Consider the following 22732-nt stretch of genomic DNA (forward strand, 5'->3'; position numbering starts at 1 on the left):
CCTTTTCCGTAGGCTACACGAATCGAGCATGAAAACATTCGTTTTAGTCTTTCTCCAATACCCAGGACGAGTTGTTGACTTCAATACGTTTTTGGATGAGGTAAATGAATGATGACGATGTTTCTGCCCAACCGATCGAGCGACCCATTTCCGATGTATTTACCGAGAATCAAGTCCGAAGAGTGCAAGATCAAATCATCAAACTGATTCAAAAGCTACGGTACTGTCAGGGTCTTCAGGAGCCTACACGTTGTGGTTAATATCGGGTGGTATTATCTGGGACGTACTGCATCTTAAGCTGACAAGATCAAGATGACTGAAGCTTGAGCGGGACAATACACGACGCTAACCGTAACAGGTTAGTATTTCTATCAATGAAGTTATGCCGGATGCATAAATGACTAACTCTGTTAATGAACTCTGGATTAAGCTGATGCTGCCCTAATTGGGGATTTTGAAGTTAGGACAAGATATGGTATGCAACCCATCTTGCATTTGTGTCTTGTATTCGCTATATGCTGTGTGATGGGCTTGATGATAGCAAGTGGTGGCGGTTTGAGTATTGGATCATAGTTGTTTTTACCCTCTACCATCTATCACTGCTCATGAGCGATGTAAGGTGAGTGTGAATGCAGAAGACACTACTTTCGAATCCATCTTGAGAGCTAGTCATAGATGACATTTCAATGCAATTGGTAGTAGCACGGATGGGTCTCTGCTATACCGTCTCTGAAGGACGAGTAGTGACTCCAATCCATTTGATTGGACACAAGGTTGATATGCGCAGGGTGACAGGAAACACACGGTGTAGTGCGTATTTGGCTGCTCTCGAATTGCTGTTAATATTCTGCCGTCATCATATCTCCTAGAGTATCCTCTCCTATTGCCCGACGTCTAAAGGATCATTGGTACAAACATGCATGCGGATAGCGCCTCACCGACCAATAACAACGAGAGTGTAACAATGCAACTGCCGACCCCACACCGGCGCTTAACCACGTCAACATCGAACAAAGCAAATACACACCCTAATTCAACCTGATCCGTAGCCCATTTATCGCATATGTACCGTATGATTCTCCTCCTAAATCCACAAGCCATATGGCACAACTCAACTATACTATCCCAATGTTCCACCTCCGGTCCACATACACTGGAGTAACAATCGATGCAGAGAAATCCTTCCTTTGCAAATGTGGCTATGCCATGAGGAGGTACACAGTCAAGGACATGGAGAGTCCCTATCGGGGAGAACAATGTATATCATTCCGTCTATTCTCATCCGACCACATCATTTCTTCATGACTGATGACGTCTAGATCTCGCCTGTAGAAGACACTCCAGAGACAAAGAGCATTGCAAGAGCTTGATATGGCTCAACGAAGCGCCTCAGGTAGAGGAACTTGTTCCGCGCCTTGCTGTCCCACAGACTCCGAAGAAACAGACCGATATAAGGGAGTTTTTGACGCCACCGGAATCGTCATCTTTGAAGAGGAAGCGGGTGAACATAGATCCCGGCAGCTTGGACGAGCTCCCGGGAGATGAGATTGAGGATAGCGGTACGTTGGCATGTTTGATTGTACGTTGGGGATTGGGGAGGATGAGAGTAACGTGTGTTTAGATTTGTCGGACGAGACTCTCGACTCGCCATCTCAGAGTAGGCAAAGGATGCTCAGAAAGGATGGTTCGACACCGGTAGCTCGTTCGCTGTTTGTACGGCAGGGGGATATGAATACTGCGCGGCATCGACCTCTTCGACGATTTGGAACTCCGCCGCATCGAGTCGTGGAGTCGAACACACCACGAAACCCTGAAATTACTAGCTCTGGGCTGTTGACTCCGGGATCAGGTGGCCGTGGGTATAGAAAACGGTGGCTCGGATTGGAAGCACCGGCCACACCAACTAAGCGGAATCATATATTTGCCTCTCCAGCTTGCGTCGTGGATGATGATATTAGTGATTCGGATTCATATGGCTGGGATGAGGAACTGACTCTTGCTATGCTGGAGAAATCAGACCAGGTAGAGCCATTGGCATAGGCTCGGGTGGGGGGGAGGGTAAGTGCATCGGGGTGAAGGGATCTCAAATTGCCATTCCTGATATCGGGTTTGAGAGAGGATTTCATTCACAAAAATTAGTGAGAGGGAAAAATGGCATGCACGTGCAACGCTCTTGGAATAGTAGTCGACATCTCCTATCGAACATTGGATAAGGCACTCCACAATCAGTGGCGCATTCTGAACTTTAATAGATGTTGCCGGTACTTACACCATAATCTATTTCGTTGTCAAATACCCATGCTGCAGATCCTTTACCATAAATCGCTTCTGTCTGTCCACCTGTACCCTGTACTATGACGAGAGTGCACACCACTGGCTGGCGCATGCCGATCGATAGTTGATGACTGCTGGTTATGTGGAGGCCAAGCGGAGAATGAGAAGCATGTACAGTCATATAAATATAGTGACGCAGCTGTGATGCGCCGCCAAATAGAGACCGGAAATCTCTTTGCCACCTCCACCGTGTGTGGCTTGATATGATAATTTTACTTTGAACCATATGATCTCGGTTGGGATACTCTTTCCTGCTTCGGTGTGGATTGGCGCTGCTGCTTGTACGATCCGAGTACTAGCATCACAATCGGCATGCGCATGTCGCCGTTATAGGACTCAAAAATGGGATAGAGGTAATATAGGCCATGCGTAACTCGTCAGTCCTGCTTATACCGTTGAGAAATGCATTGGAACTGCCATTTGCCGGTAAATCTATCAATATGCCGAATATTGCCCGTAGTGGGAAGCTTATAACATGTGACTGAAAGCTACCAGCAGTCTTGCATTTGTCCCTAGGCGAACACAGAGTCTGGCAGACGGACAATCCTGTCTTGATAAATGCTTTCCACCTATCTATCGCGATGACATCCAACGGAGACAGCTCTCACTTCCAGAGGCCCTTTGATTCCACAACCCTGCTCAACTTAGATCTCTTCAAAGTCTCAACCGACGATGCAACCAGAGATGAGAAGATCGCCCTTGCATACCATCGAGCCCGCGCGATAGCAAGAGCCTACGGTACGTTGCCTTACCTATGTTCGGGCGCCTATTAATTTGGTACGCAGCGTTCAAAATGGAAGATGTACTGTGCCTGAGCGACAGATTCTGGCAGTTTCACCAGGACATGATCCACACTCTAGATTCGGCTGCTTTCAGTTTGTTGGCCATCCAGTACAATCTCTGTGTGGGGACTCTGGCTCCCTTTCTTAGCCATAGAAAGGACCTTGAGTCTCTTATCGAACCACTACTCAACTTTGAGGTTTCGTAAGTGCCCGATCCGACAAGTGGGCCTTCATGATACGTTAACAAGTACCAGAGGACAGTTCCTTCTGACAGAGGTCGGACATGGTTTGGATGCTCAGGCCATCGAGACTGTGGCTACGTTGCTTCCTGATGGCGCCTTGGACCTTCATACACCGACTCCGGATGCAGCCAAGTAAGAAATCCCCCGATTTGCTAGCGATGACCGGTGATTTACCTTTCAGGTTCATGCCAGCGACATCGCCTATACCAGGCTTTCCCCGTGTCGGGATTGTCATCGCCAGATTGATTGTCGATGACAAAGATCATGGTGTCAGACCATTTCTCGTCTGGCTGAATGATGGTCATGAAATGTGTACAGGCATATACGCGAAGTAAATACCTTCTGAGCCCATCCAGCCTTCATTGTTTAACCCTTGATATGATATTCTAGAGTCCTCCCGGGACGAGCTGGATCCAAACCACTCGACCATTGCATCACATCCTTCAAGCACGTCCGGCTCCCACACTCAGCCCTTCTCGGATCGCTCGATGCACCACGAGACCCACGAAAGAGCTTCCGATCTGCTATTCATCGCGTCTACATTGGCACGCTATCTCTATCCACAGTTCTCATATCGGCGCTGAAAAGATCGGTTTACGTAGCGGGGAAATATAGTTTTCGTCGATATATATGGGGACCCAGTCATCGGCCCCGACCGATTATAGCATTCCGAACACAACAGCGTCCTATTGTTCATGCATTAGCTCAGATCGCTGTCTTCGATCCCTACGCACAGGAAAGCATCCGACATTACATGGACCCGAAAATCCCATATATCGTGCGTCAGGGTATTGCAGCCGCTTTCAAAGCCGTTCTCACTCGCGCAACGCAGGAAAGCCTGCATCACCTAGCTGAGCGCTGCGGTGCGCAGGGGCTGTTCGCGTATAACAACATCATTGATAATCAGATTGAAGCTCGTGGGAACTCCATTGCCGAGGGAGACACCCTGGCTCTTAGCATAAGTGGCGTATATCGTGAACAACCAGCGGGGTTAGTAGCTAACGTGTTGAACAGGGCTTACCTCCGAGTTAATCCTAGGACGATATAGCATGCCGCCGCCCCGTTATCCATTCTGTCTCCTGGCCATATTTGAAACTGGTCTGTTCCAGCATGCTCGAGATATCGTAAACTCGCGCGGAGGGGCTCGCAGAAGGGAGGAATTCAGCGCCCGTGTACTTCCCCGATGCCAGACGCTGGTTGAGGCTGTCGGTCATCGGCTGGCATACGAGGCGGCCTTGGATGCTGGTGTGGCGTCAGAATTGCTTGATCTCTATGAGGCTGGTGTGGTGCTTCAACATTCGGGGTGGTTTGTGGAGAATTTGACACTGGATACTGAAACGCAGTTTAATATGGAGATGCAAGCAATGAACGGAATACTGCCTCGGCTGAAGGAGTTGTTAGATGCAACCGGTGCGGAGCCGTATTGTACGGCGCCCATCGTGTCTGATGAATCTTGGACGGAGTTTACTCGCAGCCTTGAAGTTCATCAGGGCAATGCTCGAATGGATATCTGTGAGTATGATTCGGAGCTGGCAGAGAGCATTAGTATACTTGGGTTTCTTCCAGACAGTGGATAGGTTGGTACTTTTGTAATTAGGCTTGTGGTTACTGTTGATGGCATAGGTTTGTATCATAGTATGAAGTCAATTCATTAAGCTATCCCCACCCCTGTAGCTCGTATGTAAAGGTCTGAGTCCTCCTCGCCCTTGTTCCTGCTTTCTCCTTTGTTTCTTGCTTTCTTTCTTTCTACTGTATCTCATGACTATACTAGCCGTTAATAAACTGGAGGTATGTCTCAATCCAAGCCCATTTCCATCATACTAAAAGCAAACAAGGGATCCACGTAATCGTTCTAAAGATAGTAATATACTCTCCCATCACAGAAGAGCATCTCCAAGGGGCGCTTATATATTCAAACAGGTCGTTGATCTGCAGCCTTAATAGCCATTATATCCGTTCCCCTCAAATATCAAGAGCTACTCCGATTCCTCTAAATGACAACGATGAGATCTACGAATCTGAAACTCCACAACTATCGGGGAGACCGCGAGTCTTTCCCACGATCCCAATCTTATACTCCTGTTACGCAAAAGTCTAAGCAACCAATAGTGATCACAAACCCACAAGGCAATACTACATAGTATTACCCGTACAGGATGAGTTGTTCCGTACGACCAAGAACTGACGACTGAGTACTGACCCATGTTAAGTATACGAAGCGAGCGATGTATGATGCCGATGGATCGGAGAATGCCGATTCACCTCTACCGTTTGAGGTGAGTGGTTTAGCAAGTGAGGATGCATGTGCGGAGTTTGGCATAAGCTTGGTAAAGAGGATTTTGGATGGTGATATGGAATGTGTCTGTATCCCTCCGGCGTGAGCAGTCTCGAGCTTTTTGTGTACCTGTGTTTTCTGAAGCTATTTGAAATTATGAGGCCTAGTTCCTAGTCTCTTTGTCTTTGTATTCCTTTGTTTTCTAGGCAGTACAAATAGGGCCTCAGCACCACCTAGACAGGGAATTCGGAATCTCGTTCTTCATCTCATTTGACATTTCATCTTATTTTTCATAAACAATCTCATCTACTTCTTCCATGCCACATCCAATATCCTCTTCAAAATCAATTTGATCTATTCAAGGGCCTACCCAAGCAGAGACTTCCATAGCATCCTTTTCTTTCCTTGAGGAGCGCTGCTATGGCTTGGAGCAAATGCCATTCGTGGCATTCAAGCAGGAATGGCATTTCCAGTGGATAGCGATGGCAGTCAACGTATGAGAGCGAACTGTCGGGATTTACCTTGTGGAAAGGATACCTTAGACATATTTAGGTGGACCTTGGTCTGCTGAGGATCAGGTAAAGTTCTGTGTGCGCTAAACATGCAGTACAACATGAAGTCTCGTCCATTCATGCCACCCCACCTACTCTTTCATGCTCACAAATCACCATCACTGTTGTCAGTCCAGAACCGCATCTCGAGCTGGACCTAGGGTTCGAAATAAAATCGACGACTGAGCATAGTGATTTGACATACAACTTGGCCGCATGTGTGAGGTTCCCTTTGGTCAAGAGGCCAGCAATCCAATGCTTTCGCTGGCAACTGGAAAAGAGATCTGATATCGGTGCCCTCAGGGTTCGAAATTTGGATATACTCAAAAGGGAACTGACATCTTAAGTACCACCTCTGTAGTTCGAGGAATAGAAGAAAAGAAAGGCTAACACAGATATCAGTGGGAATGCCAGGTATTGCTGAGCAGAATACCAAGCCCTCCATGGAGACCAAGTACGACGAGACGTGACGATTGACTGTGGAATAACGGCTGTCATCATCTTGCACTTACTCGATGGCGGCGTATGCGCAGATAGTGAGCCGCCAACGGAAGGTGCGACAACGGCCTGAGATATTACCAATAGCTCACATGTGAGCAATATTACCCACGGAGCTCCTCAAAGTAAACACCATTGTTGATTCCATTCTTTCCATTCGTTCGTTGGTGTCTTAGCTTCTAATTTGGTGACCTCTCACAGTTTTGGTTTGTTGCAGTGCAGTGTCGATTTCAAGGGTTATCCCTGTAGAATACATGTCTAACGCTATACGTGCAACAGTTACAGTAGGTCCACACGCGAGATCTTCTAGTAACTTGTGGTCTATATCCAAAGTTGTTCATTATCTCTTCTGGTAGCCTTCCACACAGGGAGAGATACGCCGGTTCAGACTGTAGGCCGATATCGATACTGAAGTGGTAACCACAGGTGTAAGTAACTCAGCGACTAAGACACACATGGCCATTTGAGTAGTTGAGAGGAACATAAATTTGGAAGGAGCAACAGAGAGCGGATAGAATTAACTTGAGAAGGAAGTCATGTCCTTCAACTGATCCAGATGAGTTCACTCAGCGCTACGTAACAACAACAATTACAACTACTACTATATCAACAACAGCAACAACAACTACTACTACAATTCATATCACTACCCATTTACTCCATCATCTTTAGATTTATTCAACATCTTGCACTCTCGAACTATCAGGCCTGACGTCTCAATCAACACACTGTTCAGATCCTCTGTCGCGGGTTGTTGTGAGAGCAAGGGAACTGCTCTCAAGAAAGAGAACTCTAACAGCGAGGAATTGAGAATTGAGTCCTGGCCTGTTGTCGCCATAATGTCCCAGGACATTCCGGTCCCCCAGAACGAGGAGGGCAATACGGAGCCTCGTCGAAGACTACACATCCGTGGCCATGTAGAATCAATTGCCACCAAGACTCGAGGATTTGTTATCCGTTCTGGAGAGGATATTATCAAGGGTACTCGAACTGCTGCCCGCATTACTCATGTGCTGGGTTACCGTGCGTACGAGCGCACGTTTGACAACCTGCATGCGGCCTTCCCTAATCGAATCCGTGCCCCCGTAGGAGAGCTTCTAGTGGAAGCCCGCAAGCAGTTTAAAGTGTTTCGATTAAGGCAAGGACAACCAGACGAAGAGATTACAGAGCGAGCAAATTCGACAAGTATCATAAATACTTTCCTGCGATCCCTTGGCCTCCGACATATTGATTATGGAATGAACAACCAAGGACCTTGGGCATTAGAAGCAGAGGACATGCGTCGCATCGTAGATGAATCAGGTGAGTCGAATAGCTTCCATTTAATGCGAAGTGAACCTTGACTACTAAGCAACGCCGCAGGACAAATGCCCCAGCCCTATGGAACCGCCCGTCCATTTCTTGGGGATTACCGCGGCTGGGTAAATCGTAGGATGCAATTTGCAGTCAATGTAGTGCAGCGCGAAGCAGCACGAAGGCTCCTGGATGCTATGGATTTGGACACTGCACGAGAATTCCTGAAGATGACCCTTCCGGAGATGGATCAAACCATCCACACAGAGTTTACCGTTGGGGAAAACCGATATCGCCTTGAGTGCCATGTTGACTATGTACTGTGGTTCGGATACAAGCACCTCTGGGACACGAATTTAATAATCATCAAGCAACGGGACTACTACGAACGCCAAGGGTTGTCGCCGCTTGCAGCTATGGGTATGCTTACCCACCTATGTCTATTTACGTTTCAATGCCGACTAATATTAACAGCGTTGATTTATCACCTTCGAATGCTCAATGGTAGGTATAAGGAAACCTGGGGCCTCTATACAGACAGCATAAATTACCAGTTCTTCCATGTCGATGATCAGGGACGGGTAGGAATCCCCTATTGCCTTATGCTCGGATCCAAAGCTTATCTGCCATTACCTCCAGTACTCCAAGAGAGCCTATGTTGGGGGAGATCGACGTCTTTTTCAAGGCTTCCGGCTGTGGTTAAAAATATACCATCAAGCATATGAAAGGGCTAGAGAGATTAGAGACCGAGCCCCCGAGCCCATGACAGAGCTCCAGATAGCAAGAACTACAAAAACTATTTACGATCCCCTACACCAAGCTGTCCTAGAGACGCAAGGGGATACTTTGTAATGCCACAATGCTCCTGGCCACATCTTTGTAAGGCTGAACTTGGTTTACGTGTCTTTACAACTCTGCTGATAATTGTCGGGATCACATGGATGAACGCTATTATCGACTGAATTGCATGTCGCATTGTTCCTTTCAAGTGAAAATTAGTTTATAGCCTCAAAATGACCTTCTTTTACTACCCTTATGATAATTTCTGTATCCCTTGACCAGTGCTAAATCCCACTGTCTCCCTGTCATGTTTACTCGCTAGTCCACCTAGAGAAAGTCTAAACAGATTCAATGGGTATGTCAAATCTCACAACCGAATGTTATCATCCACTCGTATGGAGCGTCGCATTCCGAGAACGCATTCACCGTACAACAATAGTGCAGATGATGATTACACATATTGGCGTGCTATCTTGCTAAGAGGAAGCCCAGCTGTTATTGAGGTATCATGCCTTGTGGAGGGGTGAAGTTGATTTGCTGCCATTGGGTATCTGAAGCGTGATGGAATATTGTCATCCTCTATCTCCAGAGGACTCCAAGCAGTCACTTACCAAAGCAGTGGGGCTACACTAAAGCTAAGATACGCTACAAGCTTTGGCGTTTGCTCCTGTGCTAGGATGTCAATTTCAGTTGGCCACTAATGAAGAACTGGTGTCTTTGTCTTAGAGTCTAGCCACAGCTTAGGTACCATTACCCACCTCTCTTACTGGAAACCTTGTAAGGAGAAGTAGTCAAAAGTCATTGGATTATCACATGATGGAAGTAGAGGACTCTGCTTTAGGCTATGGAATGCCGGAAATGTCACTTGCTCTCCCTTACATTAGGCCGCATGTACACATTGGAGACGAGAGAAATATCCATACGAAAGATCAATATACGTTCGCTATCCAGTCAACCTATAACATATGTACAATTCATACACATGGCCACTGTTAAGCTAACCCGAGATCTGCCGGGCACAACCCCTTAACCAGAGCAATATCCGACCTTGCTCGGCTCGCAGTCACCCTCACATCCATCATACAAAACACAGGGGTGATCAGCATCAGTGCAAACATTGACCAGGGTCGCAGTGTCTCCAAAGCTCTGGTTAATACCAACAATCTCACCACCGTTGCGAGCAGTGGTACCCTCGACATAGACGTTCCGCTTGCACTGACTAGAGCAGTTTCCGCAAGACCGGTACACCTTGCCGTAGTCTTCGGCGTAGAAGTTGATAATCTATGATCATCAGTGTCTGTTTCAGTGGGGTATATATATAGTAAGGATAAGGTCAACTTACGTTCACAGTACCACAGCCATTGTGCTGGATGACCTTGTCGTCGGCGTGGTAGGCTCCACCGCCGATAATCCAGGTCTCGTCTCCTGCTTTATCGTTTTTCTAGGGAGATAGTTAGTGGTGAGCCAGAAAGTAGGGTAGGCCTGGAACATACGATGCTGATGGCATCCTCGCAGACGTCCTCAAACCAGACAAATTCAAGGGTACAGGGACCGTCGCAGTGAACACCCTCGGATTGGTCGGCACCGATGATAACGTTCTTCAAGGTAGCGCCCGAGTGGAGGTAGAAGACGGCATCTTTCCAGTCTCCTTCGTTTTGGCCACCGCAGGCACCAGAACCGCGATCGTACTTGGCCCATCCGGCGTCGAAAACCTCACCGGCTGCGATCTCAATCACGGCACTGTTGGAGTGATGGGCTGTGGGCGTGGGAACACCCCCCTCGTAGCCCAGACAGGCCAACGCCACGGGGAGGAATGCGGGGAGAAAAGCAATGCGAGAGAACATGACTGACCACAGCTGATGACTGGAGTTTGGGTCTCTGGGAAAATTGAAAAAGCGCATACGAAGGAACCCGAGCTTTATATACCCATGCTCTTGTCTCTCTCATTCTTGGGGTCTATCCCCATCCTGGCAATTCGCCGGTGGCCAGACAGAAAACCTGATAGAAGAGAGTCATTTGGTAAACACCCTTGTCTCAACTTGAAGCCACCCGGTCCAATATCAACGAGCAAGTCAAATACGTTCCTCCAATCAAAGACTTACATACACAAAGCCAGTTCTTGGGATTAATATCCAAGTCACTGAAACCAGCAATCTCCGGAGGCAGACTAATCCTGCCCAGACTCTTGGCGGCGGAGCACTACCGCTTCGAATCCTCCACTTTCTGCACGAATTGCATTGCCGAAGCTCGGTACTGCCGGAATTAACCCAGCGCTAGACGATAGATTGTGGCTGTGTAGAATACTCATGCATTCTGACTGGTACTTGCCTGTTCGACTCCGTAGCCGAGTGGGAGCTGCTCGTGGAATAACTCCACTAATGGGGTCTGTATGTTGGATGTTACCTGTATGATCAGTAATCTTGTTTGCTCTGTTGCTGTCCCTGGACGAGGTTCAGGGCAAATGGTGGATACCATGTTCTTCAGAGTCGAAACCGCTACATATTCCACGGAGATAAATGCCCATTTCACGTTGCGTACGGTAGAGTTGTTATGACCACGCAGAAACCTCTTCCATTTCGTCTGAAAGTTCTTGTCAGATGAACGGTCATGCACGGGCTATATTCTTGTACAATCTCAAGTATGAGCGGTATTCTCCTACTTGATTGTGGAAAGAAACCGTCAAAGCTCATTAACGTGTTGTACACCGTCCTGGTGTTCAAACTAGACTACGAGTTATTTTCCATGTGGGGCAGTGAATATTTTATCTCAATGAAGGATTGGTGTAGGGGTATCACATTCCATTTCAGTGTGAAAGATCCATGCTTGATCCTTCGTTTGTTTTAATTTTAGCCCTTCATCCAGACGGGGTGAAGATTTGTCCAGTTCTACATTATTCCCGTTCACAAGTTGCGAAACTAAGTATATACACTTGGTGTATTCTTGGGAAAGACCATGTACGGTCTAGACCGGATACTAAGACCCTTGAAGTCCTGTTCATTTTAGTCGCTGAAAGATTCGGTCTAGGACCAATTAGTATTCCAATGCTTTGGCCCCTAGATATAGTTTCCTTTCTTGGCGTTCCATATTCGTCAAGGAATTGCAATGTTAGCTATAGTAGCCCCGATTCATAGTTCAGAATGATAGGATAGTCGAACTGTTTTCGCGCGGATCATGAAGTGACTCGATGAATGAAAAATGGTCTCTGGGATATGTCGTGTCCTTGGCATGGAGATACTGTTTCTCTCATAACTGCATGATGTTGGTGTTCATAATTGGAACAGTTATCCACAAACCTCGAATGTGGCTACAGTTTGCCCAGGAGACCTTCAAATACCAGTTTATGGTCATAAAAGACTGCAGTCCTATGTGTATAATGGTTTTCTAGCACTATCACAACGAGCACCGCAATACTCTGAGATGACTGGTGACAAAGTGCATATTCTACACTGTATGGATACTACACAAAGTATAAAAGTCAAACCAAGAGCGACTCATATCCCCTACATACTCCTATACCCAATGAACATTTCTAGAGCCCTGGAATCCATGGGTGTTAAAAGGAACCAGGGCTTGATACGTTATTTTTGCTTATATAACTAGTTTGTAAGGTTCAGAGTATACAATCGGCCGGATGGTGTAGTTGGTTATCACGTATCGTTAACACCGATAAGGTCCTGGGATCGAGCCCCAGTCTGGTCATTGATTTTTTGCGAAAATTTATTTTGCTCTCGGAATGGAACTGTGGATACCTTCCTTTTGCCAAGACTTTATCATCCGAGGTCGCTGGTAGGGTTTTGTTAGGAGTTGTCAGGGAGCTTCAGTTGGGGTTAAGGTACAGAGGATTTACCGAGACTCAAGACAATGGTATTTCTTTATGAAGATATCATGTTCTAGGGTTCTGGTTATAGGTTTCGTCCACAAGGGAACCATAAGTACTCTGCCCACACACTAATATATATTCTCACCACTCTTGTCTCATGATCTCATTCTAAGAACATATATATATCCAACCAGGCTAGGCTGAGTCTTATGAGTACCAATCACCATTCTGAATAACGCATCCCCTTTCCAGTTCCTTAAAAACCGGCTCCCTTCAGGATATTGCTTCCCAAATGAGCGTCCCCAAACAATAACGTAGAGAATGAGAATATGGCACCGATGGTGTCGATACATAGCTGGATATGTATTACGTCATTACATTTTCACCAGAGCCCTGCACCGATGCACGCATCGCATAGATCGGAAGCTCTCAGGACAGCTGGTGTGCACTTGAACCCAGAGATACTGCACGGCTGTGTTTACTATGAAGTGTAGGTCTTGCTTCTTCACTACGCAAAATCTCATTTATTATTTTGCAATTTCATTGAAGTGAACCCTAGTATAGACTAGTGAACTACAGCGATCCGGATCTACTCCAATCACCAAATGCGAAGTCGTGCCTATATGCATATATATATATATCTTTGTATCTAATAAATACTAATGTATTAAGTACAGCGAAAAGATCGAATACAGCGTCTGCAACACAATCACCAAATCAAGACGAACGCGCAAGACGAGCTCTGCCCAGCTGAAGTTCACGACAGATATCATGCCGGACGACCCGTTTAGCAACCCTTGCACTCCTTGACGTAGAGGTCGGCAGCGCGGTAGGTGGAGCTGTGGCGACCGTACCAGTAGACGGTCTTGACGGGGTTGTCACCGTAGCCCTCAACGGCGAAATAAGCGTCACCACCGTGGGCGAAGAGACCCTTCTCATTAACGCCGAAGTCGATGGTGCTGGCGCCCTCGGGGACAGCACCGGAGTGAGGACGAGTGAGACCGACGGGAGCGGTGTCCTTCTCGACGACGTACAGGTTCTGCCAGCCGGTAGGGGTCTGGTCCTTGGCAGTGTAGGAGACGGCGCCGGTATCCGGCGTGGCGTGGACTAGATGATGAGGTTAGTCAACCGTTGGTGATATCGATGGCGTGCGATGGGGGCTTTACAGATGGCGATGTCCTTGTTGGCGTCGGTGCCGTTGCCGCCGTAGTAGAGGTACTCTGCAAAATGTTAGAGAACTAGTAGATATGTTGTCAAGGAAAGAGTAACGTACCTCCATCGGTCAGGACGGTGAGGCCACCCTCAGCAACGAGGGTGAAGGCAGCGGGGAGAGAAGCAGCGCTAACGGCGCTGAGGAGACCGGCAACAGCAGCAATGGAGAACTTCATTGTGACGGTGGTGAGAAAGAAAGTAGAATAGGCTTTGCAGGTAGATTGGACTGGAATTTGTTAGATGAGTGATCTCGATGGAAGACGTGAATTGGCCTCGTTATATATCTTGAGCATGCTATTTTGGGCGAGACATGTTTTACCCTAGAAGCAAGTTAACATCACCATCTTTCAGCATATTGCCTCGGTGGCCCTCTGTTTCTGATCACTAGTGTCCGATTGGTAGTTAATCCTAGTGCTATATAAACTTGTTTCAGAGTCCCTCATTCTCTGACGATCATTACCCCATTATTCTCCATCACCAATCCCTCATGCCATTGATCTCTTGCCTGGGGAGAGCCCGACGAACGCTATATTGCTCTCAACATATTATTTTATGAGACTTTATGAAAAACATTCCCCCACTCATATGAGTTGTTTGTCTTAGTTATTGAGCCCTGAGAGTTGTATAGGGTCTGGGTCAAGAAAGCATCCCTTAAATGCGGAGCCACGGCGGGGTCCACAGTGAGGTCATATAATATGGCTTCATATAATCCCCAAGTTATGCATCTCTGATGCCATAGCCCTTTTTTTTTTTTTTTAAAAAAAAGAAGTAGTATAGGCAATGTTTTTAGATGAATAGACAGGTATACTACACTTACAAGAGAAGAAAATACCGCCCTTACCCTATTTCAGACACTTTTGCTCTGGTAGAGTTCTCCTGTAGATGTGAAGCCTCGGTATTTAAGCGATGCTTTTTTACCGGGTGTCTTTCCCAATTATCCGCTGATTAACACTAGTGGAGCCCACTAGACATCTATAGTGCCAGCGAGACACGGGAAACCGTTGTCTTCCAGAGCCAATATTGGGCAATGTTCTACCAAGTAAAAGATGTAGCGTGTGTAACTAGTACGATCATCAGGGCTATATTGAACTTACGCGGAACAGTACCGCTAGAACTTTGCTGAAGAGAGCACAGTGATCAGCGGTTTTAGTCTGGCTCCTCCCTAAATGTCTGTTTGAAGGGTTAGCTATACACTAGCTAGTATGAGAACTATAATAATTTATGTAAAATATTGCCTCAGGGTTCAAGTCCTCGATAATGTGAATACCCCAACCATACGATGATTCTTCACTATCATAGAAGACAATGGAAGTATCTGGGCGCGTTGATAGTAGACATGCGAGCGGTTTCGATCGATATTCATAGCTGAGATATCGCGTCCGGCTGGTCGCTGGATGAGATAAAACTACTTCGGAAATTCCACAGCGAAATCTACGCTTCGTAATATCAACGACTCGCCTGGACAAAGTCGATCTTGGATGACTTGGCGAGAGAGGTCAGCCATGAACGGCCACATCATGTCTCAAGATACGCGTGCTTCAATTGCACGAAGGCACCCGCATGGGAGAAGCAATGTGCCGTGTGAGCCGCGACTAGTATTTTATAAACACCTCCTGCAGTGACTCAGAAGGCGAAGAACTCCGGAACGGATCCAGAAGGTAGGATTAACCTTGAATAGTTGCATGTTTCCTCGTTCGAGATGTGGAGCCCTGGCTATTGCTTCATAAAGTGCTGCCTTATCCCTGAAGAGTCCCTGCAGCAATCCCTGACTATCTAATTCTGTGGACTTAACCGGTGGCGGAATATGTAACAATATGTCTTGAACTACTAGAATCCTGCAGTGCAAATTTCAACTTATCGAGAGCCTCGCTGTCGACATCGGGGAAGTCCGCGTACAACTAGGCTCAGCATTTTCGATGATTCACATTTAGCAGTATTCTACAGGGCTAAAGGTCCACTTGCGTACGTACGCTTCTACTCAAGTCATCAGTGGCCAAGTTCTAACTTCGGACGCATGTCCATACACTTGATAATAGATGAATTAGCGGATGCTTTGTAACCACCGAACACGCAAGTGACGAATAGAGGTCGAGCGCTCCGGGCGTACGTATACAGATCCCAGGCTGTAGGACACCGTTTACTCATATGAGAGTTCGTATAACAGCTACTGAAATTTTGTTGGGGGGATGTCCACATCCCCGAGTGATACTGTGCAAATTGTATGGGCGGCTAAATGCTGCTCGTGCACACATCTCAATGCTGTCCAGCTTTTGACCTGATAGTAAATGGTTAATTAGTCCGTTGATTTACGATGATTAATGAACAATACTACTGCATCTGTTTTAAATAGCCTAGCACAGCCACGATCAGTGTACTGAGATTCAGTCCCTCACAAAGTCATACCAACTTTGTATCTAACTAACAAAACATACAAGCAAGAATAACAAATTAGCGGCTGAGGGAGTGGAGTGACCAAAGAAGCAAATTAATATCGTTAAACCACAGCTTCCAAAGCTCACACATTCCCAGAGACATTATATATCATGAAGTACGCTGCATATTCACCAGGCCCACCATACTCCGAGTCATTCTGAATAACTCTATCGACTTCCTGGAATCTAAGGCGCGCGTAAATCCCGCGCCCTGCTTTGAACGCCAAGGTAAAAACGGGGACTCCAGCCTGTTCAGCATATTTCATTCCACTTGCAACAAGTGCCGTGCCGATTCCTTTCCCCTTGTTCTCTGGGTGAACGGCCAGATAGTCAAGCCCTACCCATCCATTAGCTATCTCTCTTTGTGTCGCTAAAGTTCTACGATGCACACTTACTGATGAACGGCTTCTCCGCTAAGATGCGGTCCATCACAACATGGTTCTTATCATCGAGACTATCCATATCCTCTCTCGGATTCCACCAGGCCGATTCAGCCAATTCCTGGTACCGCTTTTTCTCACCTTCACTAACATCCGGTACCTGTGCCTCGGCCCACGCCGGACTGCCATCCTCTGTAGTGTAGTGCCCGGACGGAAGTATCCAACGCGCGTACCCAACGACAGCACCCGTAACGGGGTCTACAGCCTTCTGATGTCGTACTTTTTCGCGGTCGCGCAGAAGATTACGCGGCTGTCGCTTTGCCGATTGTTCGATGATAAACTCCCGTTTCATATCTTTCGGCCACAGAATAACCCAGTTCGGATCCTCCCAGAAGGCGGCCATGTTGTTCCGCGCTAGAGCGGCGGCATCATTAACGGAGCAGGATTCTATTCTCCAAGTTGTCATTGTTCTCTATCTAAGAATCAAGCGGTGTTTCGTTTGGACGTCCAAAGTGAGGAATTTCTCAGGGAAATTACGGTCTTGGCGACGACTTTAGTGCGGATGTTTCGCGTGGCTTATGTTAAAAAGGGTTGTGCTTATTACAGCCCCTAGTCCTTATAAGGCGCAGATCAGTACTGGCCAGGTGTACTTTAGCACCCCTGCGAGGCGGATAGATGAATATCTCCCGGATGGTTAATTGCGAAGTGCAACGCACTGATATTGGTTCGTCTTTGCTGAGCCCTCGTGGCTGCCTAATGAATGATTGCCGATCGTCGGTTTATCTATAGTGATCATCGGTAGCATGTGCTTCGGTTTGCCCTAAGAGTCACCTTTTGAGCTAGGCATCGGTAGATAGATTAGCCGATATATTTTATCAGTTGGACCTTTTATGCGTATACACTTAACGCAGTTAGTCTCTATAGTTTCAGTATGTTAAACGGAGGAATGTGTATATGCTTGTGCTTATTGGCCCTGGATTATCAAACTTGATTATAAGTGAACACACCCATAAGCTAAACTCCAGTTAATGACACACAACCTGACTACTAAACACATCTACCGATTAACACATCTGCAGATGTTGATTAAAAGAATATCATTTTCGCTACTATACTATCTCTTGATACATATTCTAAACCACTATATAGATCGTGACTAATGCCTGAAGCTAGTACGAGGGATCAATGCTAGATTGTAAAGACCTAAAAGCTAAAGGAGTGACTACAACAAACAGCAGGCGCTTACTGTAATAACCAAAAAGAAAAAGCACACAAGTAGACGACAGAAAACGTGTACAACGGTCGCGTACATGTAAAAAATAAGGGCTCAGCGAGCAGCACCCAGGGATCATTAGGGCCCCTCAGTGTTCACACAATACATTCCTCGACCACCATAGTTTAACAGTTGTAAACCAACATGAAGCCGATATCCGCACCATTACCAACCGAGTTCTGAAAGTTGACGCTTCCAGCTGAGGTCTGCCATTCACTCAACTGCACCAGCCAGCTCATGGCGGTAGAGCAAGTGTTAGAGGCCAATACAGTGTGGGTCGACTTTGTGGTGGGTCCCTTGGGGAAGATGTACGTCGCGACCATTTCTCGCTTGTGTGGCGGATTGTTGTAAGTGGGAGCAGAACTGCCATCGCCGGGGTCCGCAGACCAGATGTCTGCTTGGGTGTCACTCGGGGCGATTTGACCTTCGCTGAGTGGAGGAAGTTCGATTTCCAGTCGGCAGCCGGTGGCACCGGCGGGGATGTTGCGGAAGGCCAGCACGGAGATCTTGTTGTCGATCAGAGGATAGCCGCTGCGCTGGAGGGTGAATTGCTGGCCCGAGTAGGGGGTGTCGGGGTTTGCGGCGTCGAGGGTGTTGATAGTGGAGGGAGCTAGAGTGGTGCAGGCCCGAGGTACAAGCTCGGTTGGGGTTGGGACAGCGGTTGCTGTGGAGAATAGAAGAGCGATGAAGGCAATGGACTTGATCATTTTGAAGTACGCAAAGAATGAACGAAGCTTTTGGAGTTTGAGCTTTGAAGCAATCTTGTCAAATTACGTTGGGTTGCTTTGGTCAGGTTGAAGAAGCAGGATGGCCCCCGCTTATTTATGTTCATTCCTCTCCATACGGATCTGTCTATAAACAGCTACGTCAAGCCTGTCTGTAAATTCCCTCATGTGGCTTCTCATATTATACGGAATGCTATCCAATCAATATCCTCTTTAACCATGGTGGCTGAGACATCGATGCCCATCAGTAGTAAACCAACATAGAACCAGTAACATTGGCCAAAAATAAGTGCTGGCGTATACGAGTCACTCGAAGTTACGAGGCGGACTAACCGAAGAAAGAACCATGAGCTCATACACGTCGACTAGAGAGGATAGCTCGCATAAAGCTGCATGAAACGCCCGATCTAGCCACTGCTATGTCGTAGTTGAGAATGTCAACATACAAGACAGAAGTATCCACGGCATGGTGTAGATGTGTCACGTTACACAGATGCACATTTAATCCAATGCACATTTAATCCAATACTTTGGGAGGACTCTTGGCATTCCTGCGGCTCAGCAATCTATCGGCTCCCTTGCATCGTGACGTCGTATAGGGTTCGGGGGCACGTATATTAGCCGCAGGTGGTGGTACTAGCTATAATAAGCTATTGTAGAATTAGCTTACATTCGTATAACGTGACCACTTCAGCTATCATATCGCTGATCCACGTAGAGAGGACGTAGCGGGGAAGACGCTTGCCTTGATGTCAGTTTTGATGGTCAGCTAGGCTAGTTTTGACCTTATGGTCCAAAAGCTTATATGGCAACTTCAGACTATGATTGATTAACGTAAGTGGACTCTAGCTGTACCAGTGCCTGTGGTGTCAAGGAATGTATTATCGATCGTCGCGGAATACTCTGCTACTTACGCGGCATTTGCGGACGACACAAGACAGGGTAGTCGTGGTTTCCCACCACTTGCTATCGGCGTCCCATATCCAAAATGGAACAGCCCCGTTGGTGATTAAAGCAAACTGGATTTAATCATAGCCAGGCCAAGGAAGCCTAATCTCACTGCTGAGCATAGTACACGATGCCTGTTGCCTATGGGGGCTGAAAATGAAACATCCGCAATCAACGTCCACGAAAGTGTCGTATTAATTTTACTTTCACCCAGAGTCAGAAATCTATAGAGCATCGGGAATACCATATTTTCTAGCTGTGGCTAAGAGACATCTCATTCGGTGAACTAATTCGCCCCAGTAAATCCCCTATCCTAGTCCCAACAAGCCCGATGGACCCTAAGCCACCACAGAGCGGTCTAGAATGAGCATGTCCTAGTTCAAGTACGATAGGGCTTCTTGAAAATCCATTCATGAACCGGTAGACACTCTATTCCCTTTCTAATAAAGTTTCGTTCACTAATGAAATCACGCCCAGAAGGCTGACCAGTTTCCTCATAGGATTCACTCCTGACGAATAGAGTTCCACACAGCCGAATCATTAGCAGCATGCTACCTACCAAGGTGCATGGGCTGACATATGCAGTTTTCATGCTCGGTAACATACAGGGTAGGTTGTGCAGATGTTAGTGGCGTAGCCAACGCCCAAGCCAGGGCCGTTCCGCGTTTTAATAACATATTTGCGGCTATGGTGATATATTCAAATTAGCTCATATTGCATACGTTTATTCCAAATTCCGGTACATAAGAAACATACTAGGACATCAATACGCACTAGGTCTATTCTCAGAGATATACTCGCAAGGATGTGATGCCACAACGTTCATCAATAGACCTAGATATAACTAGAAAGCTAGTATAGTAAACAATTGACTCACCAACAGATGCTTACGTGTGCTAACCTGATTACTTCATACTCAGTGGAACAGATGCCATTCAACGTAGCTGCCTTCGCGCAACCCAGGTGAAATTGAAACACAACGGTCCTCATTTTCAAGGGTAGCCCACCACTCCTCTCACAAAGCCCTCTATGACTTGCTGTATTACAGGCGTCATCTGCGGAAGGCCCTCAACGATCTCACAGACGCCTCATGCGTAACAGCAAGTACTTATGAGCGTGACAAAGAACCCGCTCCTGTTGGCATGTCCCTGCTCCATTATCATACTACGTAATACGTCTCTTAGCCCACCATGAATGGTCAGTATTACTGCAGGAGGAAAAGGACCAGACTAAATATGAATTGTATGCCACCGTAAGGTGCGACTACGACAGCAGTGGTAACACTGTATGGAGATAGGACCAACATGTAAACGCTTTAAGCTATGATCGAAGATATGGTACTACGCGTGAACTCCTGGGTGGCAGAATAACATGCTCGGGTGCCCTTGGTGGTTTGTGGAGCATAGCCCGATCGCTTTTGGCAGAGTATCGTTCTCCTTGCTTACGACTTTGACTAATGAATCCGATCTTTTGTCGTTATTTACCTGGTTATGACCAGGCTAGATATCTTAGAATGGATGCATTTCTAAAAGCAAGTGCTAGGGTTCACTTAGGGTTCAATACTGGCCAGGTGAGCACAGTGATGGATCGACCAAAAGTTGAAGCCCCAGTCAGCTGATGCTGATTTAGTGATAATCCCAAACTACACTTTGACCATTCCATATAACCCTCCTGGATTCGAAAGCATGACCATGCTGTAATGCCTCACCTGTGTGTGCAACATCTGTTATGGTGGCACTGGACTTTACTAATTATATCGATATCACGACACCATACATTGTCGCCATAAGTGCTACTACATTTTAACTGGACGCGAAAAATAATACCATTCATGTTACATAGCAGCTATCCCTCAAAAATTCCAACGGTACACATTGTGCAACTTCAAAGAGAACATGGGCATCATCAAAGCCCATCTAGTGGTCGAAAGACCTTCATCCAACGCTAAAGCTAACATTAGCAATGTCCCGTAAGCTTGGTCAAAAAAGAGCCTACCTTATCATACGGCTTCGTAGAGTCCACAAATCTCAAATCAGTTGCTAATCGAATCCGTCTTTCGGGATCTTTGTTCTTGCAACTAGCGTGGACCATCCAGGGATTATGGAAGATAACATCCCCAACCTCATACTCCCCAATCAGCCACTTTCGATTAACCTTCTGTCCGTACTCAACCGTATCTCGACTCAAGAAACCACCGTCATTCATATTCTTATTGAAAGCAGACACACGTTCTTCATCAGTTAGGTTACCAGCGTTTCGTCTAAAGTCTTCTTCCGTCTTCTGTCCAATATCAGTCGAACCTTGGAGATACATCAACCCACCACCTTCAAGAGAGATATCCCCAATAGGCACCCACGCTGTAAGACTAGTCGGTGGCCCGGCACGGAGATACATCTGATCGAAGTGGACGGGTGTGAGTTCACTATCTGGAACAAATGCTCTCAATAGTGTCCGTTGTAACATGGTAATGTGCTCCCATCCTGCGAACCGCCGGATAAATGCTCTGAGCTCTTCTATCTTACAGAAATCGAGGTAGAATTGAGCTTCATGTGCGCTGATCATGAGCTCTAGGTATCTTTCCGATTCTTCGTCATCCTTGAGTCCGAAAAGCCGGCGGAGGTTCCCTGGTGGGAGGTACTTGCGGCTGTCCTTTTCGCTGAAGATTCCTTCGACGGTGTCCGTGCCGGGCTTGAGGAGGCCGGATGGGGACATATACTCAAAGTATTCGCGGCGGCATTTGAGGACGGACTTTTTGGGGAGAAGAGCTTTTACCTATGTTGAGTCGATAGTGTGTTAGAATGGTTAAAGTTGGACTATGGCTAGAATAGACTTACCAGAAGATAGCCATCACGGTTAAATCGCTCCCGCATGACTTCCAGCGGGGTATCCTTCGAAGTTGGCTGCAAATAGCCAATTCTTTCTGGGTCCATAGGACCAAAATTGGACTCTAAGCTGAGGTTCTTCGGGTCTGTGGGATAGTATTTGCCGTATATATCGTCTTTGGGGAGAGCTTGCTGCTGCTCTGTGGTGGATGCAGAGGTTAAGACCTCAGATTCAACAATCGTAGCCATTTGGAGGTGTCTCTGTAGTGATCTATTGAAGCAATGGGAATTGATAGCTAGCCTAAATCTACAAAACAACTGACCTAGGTGTAGAGAATATGTCGTTCTTATAACTTGAGCATGTC

General features: G+C 46.8%; 8 protein-coding genes and 1 non-coding gene across 9 annotated transcripts; 4 read left to right on the forward strand and 5 right to left on the reverse strand.

Moving 5' to 3' along the window:
* Window positions 1-702: 702 nt before the first annotated feature.
* On the forward strand, window positions 703-2045 carry BDV38DRAFT_236388 (uncharacterized protein). The gene is made up of 3 exons (XM_032053457.1): window positions 703-1258; window positions 1320-1559; window positions 1622-2045. Exons 1-3 carry the CDS (start codon window positions 1102-1104, stop codon window positions 2038-2040), a joined length of 816 nt encoding a protein of 271 aa, XP_031918416.1. The 5' UTR covers window positions 703-1101; the 3' UTR covers window positions 2041-2045.
* Window positions 2046-2915: 870 nt separating this feature from the next.
* BDV38DRAFT_295141 (putative acyl-CoA oxidase) lies at window positions 2916-4935 on the forward strand (the record flags this gene model as incomplete). Its single annotated transcript, XM_032062650.1, has 5 exons — window positions 2916-3072; window positions 3120-3318; window positions 3371-3490; window positions 3749-4221; window positions 4499-4935. The coding sequence occupies 5 exons, from the start codon at window positions 2916-2918 to the stop codon at window positions 4933-4935; spliced, it is 1386 nt and encodes a 461-aa protein (XP_031918417.1).
* Window positions 4936-7521: 2586 nt separating this feature from the next.
* On the forward strand, window positions 7522-8827 carry BDV38DRAFT_278520 (uncharacterized protein; the record flags this gene model as incomplete). The annotated part of the gene is made up of 4 exons (XM_032058743.1): window positions 7522-7984; window positions 8045-8395; window positions 8450-8556; window positions 8615-8827. 4 exons carry the CDS (start codon window positions 7522-7524, stop codon window positions 8825-8827), a joined length of 1134 nt encoding a protein of 377 aa, XP_031918418.1.
* Window positions 8828-9781: 954 nt separating this feature from the next.
* Window positions 9782-10599, reverse strand: BDV38DRAFT_295142 (pectate lyase; the record flags this gene model as incomplete). Its single annotated transcript, XM_032062651.1, has 3 exons — window positions 9782-10036; window positions 10098-10196; window positions 10249-10599. The coding sequence occupies 3 exons, from the start codon at window positions 10597-10599 to the stop codon at window positions 9782-9784; spliced, it is 705 nt and encodes a 234-aa protein (XP_031918419.1).
* Window positions 10600-12380: 1781 nt separating this feature from the next.
* BDV38DRAFT_t40 lies at window positions 12381-12454 on the forward strand. The gene has a single exon. It is a non-coding gene; the product is annotated as a tRNA-Val (tRNA).
* Window positions 12455-13362: 908 nt separating this feature from the next.
* BDV38DRAFT_278522 (uncharacterized protein) lies at window positions 13363-13963 on the reverse strand (the record flags this gene model as incomplete). Its single annotated transcript, XM_032058744.1, has 3 exons — window positions 13363-13682; window positions 13742-13795; window positions 13849-13963. The coding sequence occupies 3 exons, from the start codon at window positions 13961-13963 to the stop codon at window positions 13363-13365; spliced, it is 489 nt and encodes a 162-aa protein (XP_031918420.1).
* A 2339-nt stretch (window positions 13964-16302) lies between these two features.
* BDV38DRAFT_278523 (GNAT family N-acetyltransferase) lies at window positions 16303-17002 on the reverse strand (the record flags this gene model as incomplete). Its single annotated transcript, XM_032058745.1, has 2 exons — window positions 16303-16556; window positions 16615-17002. 2 exons carry the CDS (start codon window positions 17000-17002, stop codon window positions 16303-16305), a joined length of 642 nt encoding a protein of 213 aa, XP_031918421.1.
* A 559-nt stretch (window positions 17003-17561) lies between these two features.
* Window positions 17562-18640, reverse strand: BDV38DRAFT_236394 (uncharacterized protein). Its single transcript, XM_032053458.1, has one exon. The coding sequence runs from the start codon at window positions 18577-18579 to the stop codon at window positions 17998-18000; it is 582 nt and encodes a 193-aa protein (XP_031918422.1). The 5' UTR covers window positions 18580-18640; the 3' UTR covers window positions 17562-17997.
* Window positions 18641-21450: 2810 nt separating this feature from the next.
* BDV38DRAFT_268056 (phytanoyl-CoA dioxygenase family protein) lies at window positions 21451-22616 on the reverse strand (the record flags this gene model as incomplete). Its single annotated transcript, XM_032056699.1, has 3 exons — window positions 21451-21489; window positions 21541-22317; window positions 22380-22616. The coding sequence occupies 3 exons, from the start codon at window positions 22614-22616 to the stop codon at window positions 21451-21453; spliced, it is 1053 nt and encodes a 350-aa protein (XP_031918423.1).
* Between the last annotated feature and the right edge of the window lie 116 nt (window positions 22617-22732).

The sequence above is a fragment of the Aspergillus pseudotamarii genome (genome assembly GCF_009193445.1).
Source record: "Aspergillus pseudotamarii strain CBS 117625 unplaced genomic scaffold BDV38scaffold_5, whole genome shotgun sequence".
NCBI lineage: Eukaryota > Fungi > Ascomycota > Eurotiomycetes > Eurotiales > Aspergillaceae > Aspergillus > Aspergillus pseudotamarii.